Source organism: Diceros bicornis, chromosome 5 (assembly GCF_020826845.1).
Source record: "Diceros bicornis minor isolate mBicDic1 chromosome 5, mDicBic1.mat.cur, whole genome shotgun sequence".
NCBI lineage: Eukaryota > Metazoa > Chordata > Mammalia > Perissodactyla > Rhinocerotidae > Diceros > Diceros bicornis.
The window spans coordinates 48,574,804-48,589,030 of NC_080744.1; the positions used below are offsets into that span (position 1 = coordinate 48,574,804).

Genomic DNA, 14,227 nt, shown 5'->3' on the forward strand with positions numbered 1-14,227 from the left:
AAATGAGAATTTTTTGTTTATCAGCTTCCTTTCATCAAGCATATCAAATATGATAGAGCTTTAATCTAAAGTTATTTTTAAGACCAAAATCTCAAAAACAAAAAGCAATTTGCCAATACTAAGTGCTAAAGTTACACATTCTCTTACTACTATAAATTTAAGTAGAAATGACCTACCAGATAATGTGACAAACCATGATAGCTCTTCACAAAAGAAAATTGCTGATTTAGTTAAAAATGTAAAAGAATTTTCTAGATGTCAGGGTAAAGTTTTGTAAATGGCCTGATTTCAGATATTGATACCAAATTTTACTTCCATTCAAGAATATATGTTTGGTAAGTAGGAAAATAAAAAATGGAAACTTATATTAATTTAAAATGTTAATCCCTAACTATAAATGGCTGTGCTCCCAAAAAAGGCTAAGTTTTTAAGTCCAAATAATGGTCATACTTGGAATAAGTATTATTATTTATGAATAATGTGAGTTATGACTGGATTCCCAGGCTAGCCTACTAAAGGTTTCTTAACCTATAGTGGCCATTACTTGCAGCATCATGGACTAAGTCTAAACTCTCGGTCACAGAAGCAGAAGAGCTACGTTCCAAGCACTGAATCAATCCTAGCTAATATTCTGAAATAAAGAAAGAAGAAATTTTGGGCACCATCTGACCACTCTGATACTTTCCATCAACCTCCTTCTAGTGTCCATCCCCGCCCCAATCTCCTTGCCCTAGTGCTGTTCCTAAATGCTCCTTATGGTGTATTATCACCCAGAAATAGCTAATGTACTCCAATTACCTATTTTCCTTCTCCCATTGCATGTGCATTACAGATGTGTAGTTCAAGGCCAGTTTTGAGTTCTAGCTGTATACTGCAGAATACAAGGTTCAGAGTGACACAATAAGGGTCTGTTGATCTCTTCTGCCTGTTACAACTAGCCTACACAACAGAGCACTGAAACACTCATTTCCTCAGTGCGGCTGATCCAAGTTGTGTACCCTTGGCAGTAAAACACCAATCCTTACTCTGTGCCAGGCATACACATGCTGGGTGCTGAACCACAGGTTCTCAGTTCATTTTTCCCACAGTCCTTAAGGTTGATGGTGTTAGAACAAGAAGAACTGAAGTTTAGACAAGCTATGTAATTTGTTCAAGGTCATTTGCTGGTAAATGCTGAAGTCAGAATTTCTATGTAAGCCTTAGAGTCTTAATTCATCCTGCATTATAGCATGCTGCTTAGAAGGACCCCTGTAAGCTAATTTTATACCAACATATGGCCATCATTTCAATATTCCTCAAAAATTTATAATTAAATATACATTAATCTAAATGAATTTCTAGTTGGTATAATTTCAGTCAGGACAAGAGGAAACTTTAAAAATAATAAAAATCAGACACTATGTGAATGGGTATTATCAGACAGAGCAGCCCCAACTAAGGTGTAGTTGGCTGTGCTCGGGAGCACCTGGCCTTTGCTCATCCATGTAAACATTCCTGCCCATAGGGTGAAGTAGTCAACACACAAATAGCACTTCCCAGCTTACCAAGTTCTCTGATACACTGGCTCACCCGAAGCTCAGAAGCAACAATTTGAGCCTGGTATATTTTACAGATGAGAAAATAAGTTTGGGACTCAACTCAAGTCATAGAACCTCTAAGTGACAGAAGGGGTCCCAAATCTAAACACTAAATCCTTTGAGTCCTTTTCCTACTAATCTACCCTACCTTCCTGTACTCATAAATCTGAAGTTCTCCAACCAATTTAATGTCTCTCACTCTCTCAGAGAATAGCAAGAGGAATAAATTCAGCCTGGTGGATGGAGGGCAGAGAGCTTTCAGCAAATGTTTGTGTGGATCCTTTGTTAATCAGATGTATATAAACTGGGGACCACCTATACTAAACAGCTTTTGCCTCCTCCTTAGTTATTTTACAGCATTTTATTTCAATTCAGTGAGATTTAATCAATTAAAAAATATAACTTTCTTTTAAGTAAGTTACGGGTAAGTGTATTTTAAATCTGTTTTTTAAAAATTGGGTATAAAGTTGCGATAATAGCCTAATAGTCAATAATTCAAACAAACCCCTAAACTGGCAGAACTTCAATTGGTGTCAGTAAAACAAGCAATGATCACTAACCATCTGCTTCTACTCCTATTTGCTCCCCAAACATTGAAACATACTAGTCATTCATTCTTTCAACAAATATATATTAAGCACCTCCTATGCACCTACTATGTATAAGGTTGTCTGCTAGGTGATGGCAACACAGCTGTGAACAACAGACAAGGTACCTGGCTTCTCGGAATTTAAAATCTAGTTGTAGAGACAGATAACACACACAAAAAATTACAAAATGTAGTAAATGCTATGAAGGAAACAGACTGCTGAGACACAGAACAACAAAGGACATCTAATTTAATAAATATTAACAACAGCTAACATTAATTGAGCACTTTACATAGGGTAGTCAGAGAAAGCCTCTCTGAAAAGTGACATTTAAGCCAAGATCAGAAAGATGACAAGGAGCTACCCATGTGATGACTGGGGAGAAAGCCTTTTTAGGCAGAATAGGGCATATAAGGCCCTGAGCAGTAATCAAAAACCTACAAGGTAGTCAATGGGGCTGGGCATGGTGAACAAGGGGAAGAGATGCAAAAGGCCTTATTATAATTTTATTGGATGAGTATCTTTTACATGGATAGCAAAATATGAGAAAACAACTCAGATTATTGCCAGATGTCTTTGGTACTACATACGGATTATTATCTAATATTTTTACTAGCTACTGGCATTTTTACCCAGTCTTATCCTGTTTCAGTTTAATAAGAAAGTTCGACTTAATCAAGGAACTATTCTGATTTTTCACTCATTTGAGCAAAGACAGAAGTAACTATTGACAAATTGACTTTCGTTTACCTTCTGAGAAAGAAGTACTGTTTCCAGGTATTAGAATTCTGCTTTTTCTTTCTTTCTTTTTTTTTTTGTGAGGAAGATCAGCCCTGAGCTAACATCCGTTGCCAATCCTCCTCTTTTTTGCTGAGGAATATTGGCCCTGGGCTAACACCCGTGCCCACCTTCCTCACTTTATATCGGATGCCGCCACAGCATGGCTTGACAAGCGGTGCATTGGTGCACGCCCAGGATCCGAACCTGCGAAACCCTGGGCTGGCAAAGCGGAGCGCGCGCACTTAACCTCTGTGCCACCGGACCGGCCCCCGGAATTCTGCTTTTTCATTACCAAAAAAAGTCAGTATTAAGTTATTCTAGGTTTAATATTCCTTCAGTTTTTAAAATCCTCAGCCTCAAATGGGGGAAAAAACATTACCATAATTAGATACAAAGTTGAGAAGGGCAAAAGAATAAATAAATATAAATGTTCTTCATTTAACAACAAATGTTTTTTAAAAGAAATCAACTTTTAAGTCACTCTCCCTATATACACATTAGCCTCTCAGTTCTGCCTTCCAATTATGTTTTTTCTCATCCTTCAAAGAAGTGACAGTGTTCCATCCACTGAATCATTTCCTTCTTACTGGATGACAGGCAAAAACACAGACAGGGAATCTCTATGTCAATCCCTTTAGTATCTGAATCTCAGAAGTTGTTTCAAGCCAGCAATTATTTGACAGCTACTGACGTGTCAAGACCCATCACTGTAAATGGATGGTAGACCAACAGTAGCCAGTTTTTGACTTGAGATTACAGTGAATATACAAAACATGGACAGCTGAATTAGCCCCTTTCTTTTGTCCTCCCCAGCTTTCCCTAAATGATTGACTTCTTAATTTAGAATATGTCCAATAATAACAATAGCAGTTAACGTTTGAATGTTTACTATGTGCCAGCCACTGTTCCAAGCACATTACATATGTGATCCTCAAAATAACTCGAAGGCAAGGTAGTATCACTTCCCTCATTGTAAAGATGAAGATGCGGAGGCACAGAGAAGCAACTTTCCAAGATCATAATACTTACCAAATCTGTTTTGAGTTTGCCTCATGCCTATTTTTAAACAAATTTGGTCCCAATATCTTATAATATTTTAATATAACTTACTGCTACCAGTTAAGAGCATGTACTCGATCTTACTTCAAATCCAGGCTAGCCGTCTTATTAGCTGTATAACCTTGGGTAAGTTACTAAACCTCTCTCTGTGACTCAGTTTCATTTATCCATAAAATGGAGATGACAATAGCACCTACTTCCCTGAGCAACTGTGAGGATTCAATGAGTTATATATGCAAACTACTTGGAACAGTGCCTGGCACATAGTATGGATAAGTGTTGGCTATTATTACTAATACTACCACTGCCACCTCCACCTGGGAATTTAGCAAAAGCCTGCTCTATTTAATCTAGTCAATATTTCTTTTCTTTTCCACCAACATCTATCATTTCTATTGTTTGATTTGCGTTGGCTAACAATGAACTAGTCTTAGCAAGTAAGGCAGCTAATTCCTTTGCTATTTTTTTTCTAGTCCTTACCACTTCTTTCCTCCTATTTCAGGAAGGAATTGTTTGAGGTTAACAGGGTTGCATTATACTATAGGTAAGTCCATAAGCCACTGCAATAGTAAGGCTAAAGCCTAAATTAGTAATAATCAAAAGGGGACTGTCTTAGTCCGTTTGGGCTGCTATAACAATACCATAAACCAGGTGGCTTATAAACAAACAGAAATTTATTTCTCACAGTTCTGGAGGCTGGGAAGTCCAAGATCAAGGAGCCCGCCGATCTGGTATCTGGTGAGAGCTGGCTTCCTCATAGACGGCTATCTTTCCACTATACTCTCAGGTGGTGGAAGGGATGAAGGAGCTTTCTAGGGCCTCTTTTATAAGCGCACTAATGCCATTCATGAAGGCTCCACTCTTATGACCTAATCACCTCCCAAAGGCCCCTACCTCCTGATACCATCACCTTGGGGGTTAAGATTTCAACATATGAATTTTGGGGGGACACAAACATTCAATCTATAGCAGTGGGAAAAAACAAAGAGAGCACTCCTCTCAGTTTTAACCTCAAAAAAATCAAATTGTTTGGTATTTTGTTTATGAAACAGGTTTTGAACTAATAGTTTTTACTTAAGAATCATAAAAGGCCTACAATATGTGTTCAAATATGAATTGAAACACAGTATGTTTAAATTACTAATTTACTCATGATTTACTAGGAAAAACTTGCTTCTAACCAAAGCATAAAGCACAGCGAATTGACATTTATCTTTTAAATTTAAAAGATTTTGATTCTACTCAGATTGTTATACAATACCACAAACTTAAGACTTCTGAAACTTTTAGGTCTTTTGAAATCAAAACATAAGCTGAGGGGCCGGCCCAGTGGTGTGGCGGTTAAGTTTGAGAGTTCCACTTCGTCACTTCGGATCCTGGGCAAGGACCTACTCACCACTCATCAAGCCATGCTGAGGCAGCGTCCCACAAAGAGGAGCTACAACTCTACAACTATGATACACAACTATGTACTGGGGCTTTGGGGAGAAAAAAGAGGAAGATGGGCAACAGATGATAGCACAGGGCCAATCTTCCTAAAAAAAAAAAAAGCCACTATTCTATTATTTTGAAATATGTTCTTATAGGAAAAAAAAATTAATCACTCATTCAAAAATAAACAAAATTAGAAATACCACACATTTATAACATGTTTTAATTACTTCCACACAAAAATCACACTTTAGACTTCTCTTGAAACACTGGACACGATTCAATACATATCTAGGACCAGGTCCATACTTTACATTTTTGTGTACAAGGTGGAGTAACATTATTTAACCTCCCCCGTGCCCAGCTCTAGTCAGCAGTTAACATCATTTAGAAATCTATTCCTAGGAAGCTTAGTCCACCCATGTCACCTCCTATATATACAAATTAAGCTATAATTGTAATAACAAATGACAGCGCAAAGAAATTACATATATATGTCAAGCATCCTTTTGTAGCTTTTATATTTTCTCAGATAACTATATATTAAAAGCCTATTAAATCTGCTTGAGCCTTAGCAGGTTGAACACTACAAACATAAAACAAAATTGTATTAGGTTACAGCACATTTGATTATTTCCTTACCTCTGCTGAACATACTTTGTAACTGACTGACACATAAGCATGTGTAATGTCTTATTTAGCATGGTAAGTTATCATATTTAACATCTACTATGTGCCAAGCACTGTCATATTTCATTTTAACAACTATGAGAAGTTGAAATTATCCCCATTTTACAGACAAAAACCTGAGACTCTCAGGGATTAAGAAATTTGATGAAGATTATATAGCTAACAAGTAATAGAACAAGGATACAATACAGGTCTGATTCCAAAGCCTGTGCTAATGATAACATCACAGACTCATCTTTGGCAGCACTGCCCAAGTAATGTTATGGAACTGCTTAAAAATTAAAAAAAAAAAAAAAGAAAAATTTACCTCAGACTATGGTAAAATACTATTGACTATTGCAAAATGTAGCCACTGCACTATATGGTAACATCTTAATTATCTGAAAGTACAGTAGAAGCTCTCCTGATCGACTTTCACTTAACCAACTAGCAAGACTGACCAATTTTTTCCATACCCTCCATAAAAGCAAACTGACCAACACTAGCAGCTAATAGAGTACTTTCTAGTTGCCTGCACACTTCTATTTCTACTAGCTGAGTTGTATGCTTAACTAATGTCTGTTTGTTCCCAAACCTGTTCATGCCATTCTTTAATAACTAATTTATTTAAATATTATATAAACCAGGGCTGGCCCCGTGGCTTAGCGGTTAGGTGAACGCACTCTGCCGCTGGCGGCCCTGCTTCAGATCCCGGGCGCAAACTGACGCACCGCTTCTCCGGCCATGTTGAGGCCGCGTCCCACATACAGCAACTAGAAGAATGTGCAGCTATGACATACAACTATCTACTGGAGCTTTGGGGGAAAAAATAAATAAATAAAAATTTTAAACATTATATAAACCAATGAAATGAGCACAAAAAAAGTTATTTCTGTGAAAACTATGTAGAATGCTTTGGAAAAAACATACTTTGAGGGACATAATTTTGATGAACATGTATTCTCTCTCCCCCCAAAACAAATTCTTGCTGACTATGTGTACACAAGACACCTATAAAATTATATGATACATTAAAAAATAATTTAAAGAATTTTTTTAAACATAAAAGATTCCACCCTCAGATTGCTCTGCAAAGTCTTATTCCACTTTAAAGAAATCAAAACTAGAAATCTCAGGTGTAGGACATTATTGGTGTGGTCTATACAAGAAAAGGATCATATTTAACTCTGAAAAACAGACCCCATTTCACCCCCAAAAAGGGCCTTGAGACTACATCAAAGACAGGTGAAATAGTTAAGGCTGTTATCTTTTATGATTCCTCACTTAAATTGACTTTTCTGACTAGCCAACCAACTACCACACCCAATCATGTAGAATCAGAGGCTCCTACCACGCTTCTATAGAAACTCTCTGGGGGCCGGCCAGGTGGTGCAAGCAGTTAAGTGCACGCGCTCCGCTGCGGGGGTTCGTGGGTTCGGATCCCGGGCGCGCACCAATGCACCGCTTGCTAAGCCATGCTGTGGTGGTGTCCCATATAAAAGTAGAGGAAGATGGGCACGAATGTTAGCTCAGGGCCACTCTTCCTCAAGAAAAAAAAGGGGAGGATTGGCATCGGATATTAGCTCAGGACTAGTCCTCCTCACAAAAAAATAATTAAAAAAAAAAAAGAAATTCTGAAGCACAGCTGTATTCCACTGAGCAAATATCTCAGAGCCTCTACACTAGAATTCATATACTCTACTCCGATTCTGAATGAATATCTGAAAGGTTCTCCTATTTACTCTCATTTTATAGTGAACTCAGCGTTAAGCATGGTTATCTAATTCTCCACCCCAGAGACTAAAAGCAGTAAAATTGAAAGGAGGCAAGAACAAGCATATTAACAACAAAGACGACAGCAGGGGAATTTAAAAATCAGAACTAAAAAAAAAAAAAAAAAAAAAATTAGGCTGAAGTAGTTCAAGCTAGAGGCAAAAAAAAATCTCATAAATTTAGATACTTCTTTAGGGCATATGTAGATTACGACAGAGTACAAAGTTGAAATTGATAACAATGCCCCTTTATCATCAAGTAAAGGTTAAACTACATTTATTTATTCTTTTATTTTTTTAAAGGGCAAGGAAGCATTACTATTTTAGAGGTCTGTCCACATATCATGATTACAATTTAAATTATTTTTGGCATTTAAAGAGTAAAGTTTCAATTGTCCACAAAATTCACTCAGAATAGTTTTTTAGACACCAATGCAGAAAAAAATGAAGTATTACTGTTGTCTAGCTAAGTGTTGCCCATAACTGCCTTTCCAACTGCAGGTCAAGAAATCAATTCAATGGGTTGTGACAGCAATTCTTAAAAATAGAAATAGAACAGAAAATACAAGACCACGTTGCACACAGTAAGGGTAAGTATGTTTTGTAAAAAGTTTACTTCAGTATTTCTAGTCTACTTTGCAAAATCAAAGATATTACTCTGGGTCCTGGTCAAAAGAAAGCCACGGGCCTAAAGATTCATATTATTATTATGAAATATAATCAATACTAAACTTGCAATCTCATCATTTTTGCATCATAATGCTAAAGCAAGCTGCAATTTTAAAGGTAGAAAAGTCATTTCTTTAGGAGTCTTGATGAATAAATTTATTTCCTCTAGTAATCTATATCAGTATACAACTAACATTTTATTGTGTTTAGTATTAGTTTTGGCTAAAATAGACATTGCGTGCAAATACTGTGTTTTAAGCTGCTTATGACCTTAAAGCAACTTTTTTTTTTTTTTTTTTTTGTGAGGAGGATCAGCCCTGAGCTAACATCTGCCTATCCTCCTCTTTTTGCTGAGGAAGACTGGCCTTGGGCTAACATCCATGCCCATCTTCCTCTACTTCATATGGGACGCCGCCACAGCATGGCTTGCCAAGCGGTGCCTCCCTGCGCGCCGGGATCCGTACCTGCGAACCCCAGGCTGCCGCAGCAGAGCGCACGCACTTAACCGCTCCCGCCACCGGGCCGGCCCCAATCTTAATGCAATTTTTAACAACAAAAACAAAACTCAAAACAAATAGTGACTTCAATTTTATTTGCTTGTTTATTCTGAGATGCAATTACTGACCTTGGTGCCATTCTTCCAAAGTCACTGATGTCATCTAAAATTCTAAACTTGGCATTCTACACAAGTAACTTGCTTAGTAGCAATACACTTGCTAATACTTCACGCATACATTGCTCATTTTAAGAAACAAACACTTAAAACTAAAACCACTAAATTAAGTAAGGCTTTCTCCACTTCTTCCTAGTGCATTTTAAAAGACGCTATTACCAAAGACATATTTTAACTAGAAAAGAAAATTTCTCTCTCTAATCCACTTTGAAAAAAATATATGGAAAAAGTAACCAGTTTAATCCACATCTTTTTTAAAATGAGCATCTAATTCATAGGAGGATAAATTAACATTTCCAGTCTTACAGTCTCAGATTTGGAAGGAACTATGTCATCTAGTCCAACTCCCTACCGAATACAATAATCCTCCTTCTACAATGTTCCTTGGAATCAAGATCCCATCTGACTGCAAAACCTTCAATCCTAACGACTACTATATTAAAATCTTCTAAATTTGGTCCTTGCCCTTAATCAAAGAAGATTGATAAATGAGTTTTCAATTCCTTTGAAGTCCTTGAAAGGTACAGTGTATACATTATTCTCATAAGTCCTGAAAACACAGGTTTAGAAAGGAAATGACACATTTACCTATAACTAGGGGATTTCAGTGGCCCTAACTGTCCATATATCGATATACTGAATAAGACCCCAGAGCACTTTGCAAACTTTTATTTAGAGTTTGCCTAAAGCACAAAAATCAGCTAACTGAAAGCTGAAATATTTCAGCTAACTGAAATATTAGGCTATAATAATAGCCTAATATTTATCAACTCAAGTAATCTTAAATTTTCTCAATTTATCAAATTCAAATTCTCAAGTTGCAAAATCTTGTAAACTTCTTTAAAAATGAAGTTAGATTGACTTGATTGAAAAATGAGTAATGTAACTAAATGATACCAAGTATTGTGGCAACAGATACAAATGCTGTTCTTTACAATTTCATTTTGAGTTACACTAGTCTCTCTTAAAACTACTTACTTTACAAACTCTTTTGAAGAATTATCTTCCTATCTAGATCCTAACTCTCTTTTCCATGCCCCTTCTCTACCTTACCAGCTGGAATCTGTGACAGAAACAAGTAATCATACGTAATACACAAAGAGTTGATCCTGCTGCATAATTAGGTTAACGCTTCTAAAATGGGGCACAGAAAAAAAAAATCCTACTTAAAAATCATTTACCTCGGTCTGGCTTCATTTTCACATCCAATTTCCGCCCAGGCTGCTGTGAAATACACGCGTGGGTTCTTTCAACAGGCTCGCCCCTGATTCTGTGGCTGCTGCTCCTTTTTCAAAATGCTAAAAGAGATCAAAACAAAATCAATCTGGTCCTGCTCTAACACCGGGACCTTGCAAGAAAACTACTGTTAACAGTTAGGCCTCTTCCTGGCACTAACTGCGGTGACAGCACCATCGCAGGTCTCAAAAAAGCAAAACTCTCTCTGCACCGCCTCCCCCACCTCCTCCGGACCGAACACCCCTCTTCCCCGCCCCCGTGCTCTCCAGGCCAAAGTGTCCTTCTTTGACACAGCGTCTCTGAACCAAAAGGAAGATCTATTTATAACCTGAAGGTACAGGCAAGGAGAAAAAAAAAGAAAAAAAAAGAGTCAAGCAACACAAGCTAACTAACCCCTTTGTTAAAAACGCCGCTGGGAACAGTGGCACCTCCGCTGTGGCTGGTATAGAAATTCTCCGACCTGGTGCCCGGGCGCAGGAAACTCTTCAAGACCCCTAGCTCCCGGCCAAGAGCTCCGCCCGCCCCGCGGGGCCTCACCTGTGTGATTACTCGGGCTAGCCTGCCTGCGGCCACCGCGGCCAAGTTTACACAGAGAGTCAGAAAGAAACGCGAGTCATCTCCTCGCGCCCAGCCCCCAGCCCCACACGAACTCCGCCCGGCTGTCCCGGGTCGCCCGCGCCCGCCCCAGCGCCGTGTGGCCGGGCCTGCCTGGGGTCGGCCCCGGGACGGGGTTCACAGCCGGGCGCGCCCCTGCCCTGCGCAGCCCGCCCGCCGCGGGCCCCTTCCGTCCCGCCGCGGCCCCGGATTTCCTTCAGCCCCGCCGCCCCGAGCGCCGCGCCGGCCCCTCTCCCCGCCGGAGAGTTGTTTTCATGGCTCCCTCGGCCGACCTCTGCTGACTAACTCGCTCTCCGCTCCAGTCCCAATCCCTCCTCCTCTTGGCACTCCTCTCCGCCGCTCGCCCAGCGGCTCACATCACACTCCCACCTCAGACGCGAGGCTCCGGGAGGCGCAGGGCCGGCGAGAGCCGAGCGTGGCGCAGAGCGGCCCCCGGGGCTGCGTTAGGGGACCATAGGGGCCCGAGACGACAAGCCCGACGCGGCTCCCCGGCGCCCCTGTGGCCATCCACCCCCCGCCTCAGCCGCCGCCTCGCTCTGCTCCCAGCGCTCAGCCCCTCGCTCTGCCCGACTCGCACCCGAGCCCCGCGGCCCCCGGGCGTGGCCCGCCCGTCGCCCCGGCAGGCCCGCTTGCCCCGCGCCTCTGCCAGCTCCTCGCCCGCCCGCTGTCTCTAGCTCTGGAGCCCCAGCTCCCGGTCCCCCTCGTTCGCCCAGTTCTTTCTCTGCTGTTTGCCCTGTCAAAACACTGCCCGGGTCACGTGTCCCAACAACAGCCAACCCACCGCTCGTCACTTCCTCCCTGGCGGCCCCCGCCGCGGGCGCCCGGTTGTTATGGCAACGCCCCGCGCGCCCCGGGCGCTAGCCCGGGGGCCTGGGTTTCGGTGCAGGTGCCGGGCGGCTGCGAGGGCGCGGGGATGGCGGCTGCGAGGGGCCGGCGGAGCCCGGGAGGCCCGAGGGGTGCGGGGCGCCGCGGCCGCGCTCCTCCTGCCTGCGCTTGGAGCCGGCTGCGGCGCGTCTGGGACCAGGAATCGGAGCTGCGCTATTAGAGCACAGGGTAACTGGGGAGATGTCATCCGAGGGCCTGCCCCAGACGTGGAGGATAATTATAGTCTCCTCCTCCTCCACACGGGATCCTGGCGCAGAGTTGTGACCGAGCCCCGAGTGGAGTGCAGCGCACGGTGGAACCCGGGTCTAATGTGGCCTGGACAGGAGAGTGGGCAGCCATGCGGGTCAGGGATTGGGAAGTTGAGGAACAAGAAGACCCCCTCACCCACCCTAAATTTTCCTAAATTACTAGGGATTTTAGTAAGATTCGGAACCCAAGCTCCTGAGGCACTCGCTGTGCTAAAAATAACTTTTATGACATCTAAAACACTGACTAAGGGCAGGAGGACACTTTTGACACCGTGTTATTGTTGGGGAGCTGTAATTTTGTTGTTGTGCTATAACAATGTGACATGATGACATTTCGTGTTGTGATGTTGTATCATCACTTGCACACAAACAGATGACAAGGATCTGCTGTAATTAAAAAAAGCAATCCTAACAAGGGCTGAAGCTATTAAGTACTCAGTTTATAGACAAGTACATATGGGGCTGTGAGCTCAAAACAGACACAAGGAGAAGTACAAAATTTGCAGTGCTCTTTGGTTTCATTAGAGAAGGCTTTTTTTTAGAAATAATTTTGCATACAAGAATCACAACAGGAAAGTACAAGGATAGGTCTAAAGGTGATTTACTTTAGCCTTTGTACCCCTCTGAGGTTTCCAAAGTTTTACAGTGAGCATGTATTACTTTTACATCAGAAAAGTTTTTGTAAAGTACCAGATTGGGAATTGCCCTTCTTTTTTTTTTGCCTCGATCTATCAAATACATGAAATTTCTATTATGAAAAAATTGTAATATTTTCTAGATGTTTTCATATGTACAGTAAAATTACATGTGCAACTGCAATTAACAACCTTAACTCTAAGATAATATCTAATCAAAACAGGGCAGAACATTCAAGAGGGTAACATTTCATTTTCATGGAAATGTTCTGGCACTATGAAGATGAAACTTCTGACAAATGGCAATAGTTCCTTAATCTATGTAATGGCTACAAATGTTAACTCCCAGTGGATTTCACTTTGATATTATTGAATACTGTATTATGGAGTTTCTTTTATGAGCTGAAGTTTTACTCGTTCTACAGTCACTTCTCAATTAACCTTGGTAATGGGAGACAGAAAGAACAGTTCCAGATAATCCAAAATCCTAAATTTAGCACAACAGCTGGGACCAGATAACAGCTACTGTAAAAGCCTCACTGGGTGAACAAGCAGTGAGATCTGTGATTAAGCTCCTCTTCCTCTGCCTAATTTGCAAGAGGTATAAAGACCAGAAAAATGTTGAGAGCAGAAGCTGAGGATATCAGATAATCTGGAACACAAACTAGAGAATTCTCTTTTAAATAATTAACTTTAACAGCACATGGATAAATGATGATGTCTGAACATTTGTTAGACTACCTTGAAGCTTTTTCTTGAGAATCTTAAATCTGTTAAAAAATTGGAGATCATTATGGCAATGGAAAAAGTATTTTAAAAGAGATGTATTTTTGTCTCATTCATTCATTATTGAAATTATTGTTTCATTCACTCAGCACACATTTACGGAGCACTCAGCATCTGCTAGGCACATGCTAATCTCAGAATACAGAGGTCACAGAAAACAGGGTCATTACTCTCATGGAGCTTACAGTACTGACTATTACAGTTTCATGGCCTTGGTCAAGTAGCATTCTACAGCCTTCTTTCACCTATAAAAATGAGGTGTTTAACCTCTTGACAGTAAATAATCTCTTTCATTTCTTTTTTTTTTTCTTTTTTTTTTTTTGAGGGGAAGATCAGCCCTGAGCTAACATCCATGCCAATCCTCCTCTTTTTGCTGAGGAAGATGGGCCCTGAGCTAACATCTATTGCCAATCCTTCTCCTTTTTTTTTTTTTTTTTCTATTTTCTCCCCAAAGCCCCAGCAGATAGTTGTACGCCATAGTTGCACATCCTTCTAGCTGCTGCATGTGGGATGCTGCCCCAGCCTGGCCGGACAAGCGGTGCGGCAGGTGCTTGAATCTTCCCCAAGCAAAAAGAGGAAGATTGGCAACAGATGTTAGCTCA

The 14,227-nt window shown here is 40.8% G+C and overlaps 1 protein-coding gene across 3 annotated transcripts in view; it reads right to left on the reverse strand.

Annotated features, from left to right (window-relative positions):
• ATOSA (atos homolog A) overlaps nt 1–11,094 on the reverse strand; it is a 96,844-nt gene extending 85,750 nt beyond the window's left edge. For 2 of the 3 annotated variants that reach the window (XM_058541604.1, XM_058541603.1), the window contains exons 1-2: nt 10,850–11,092; nt 10,402–10,518 (exon numbers count right to left, since the gene is read on the reverse strand). In XM_058541604.1, the coding sequence (XP_058397587.1) occupies nt 10,402–10,417 (16 nt within the window). In that variant the 5' untranslated portion in view covers nt 10,418–10,518; nt 10,850–11,092. Of the gene's footprint in view, nt 1–10,401; nt 10,519–10,849 lie in introns of all 3 variants that reach the window. The other variant, XR_009220055.1, reaches the window with a different exon arrangement.
• Nucleotides 11,095–14,227: the final 3,133 nt, after the last annotated feature.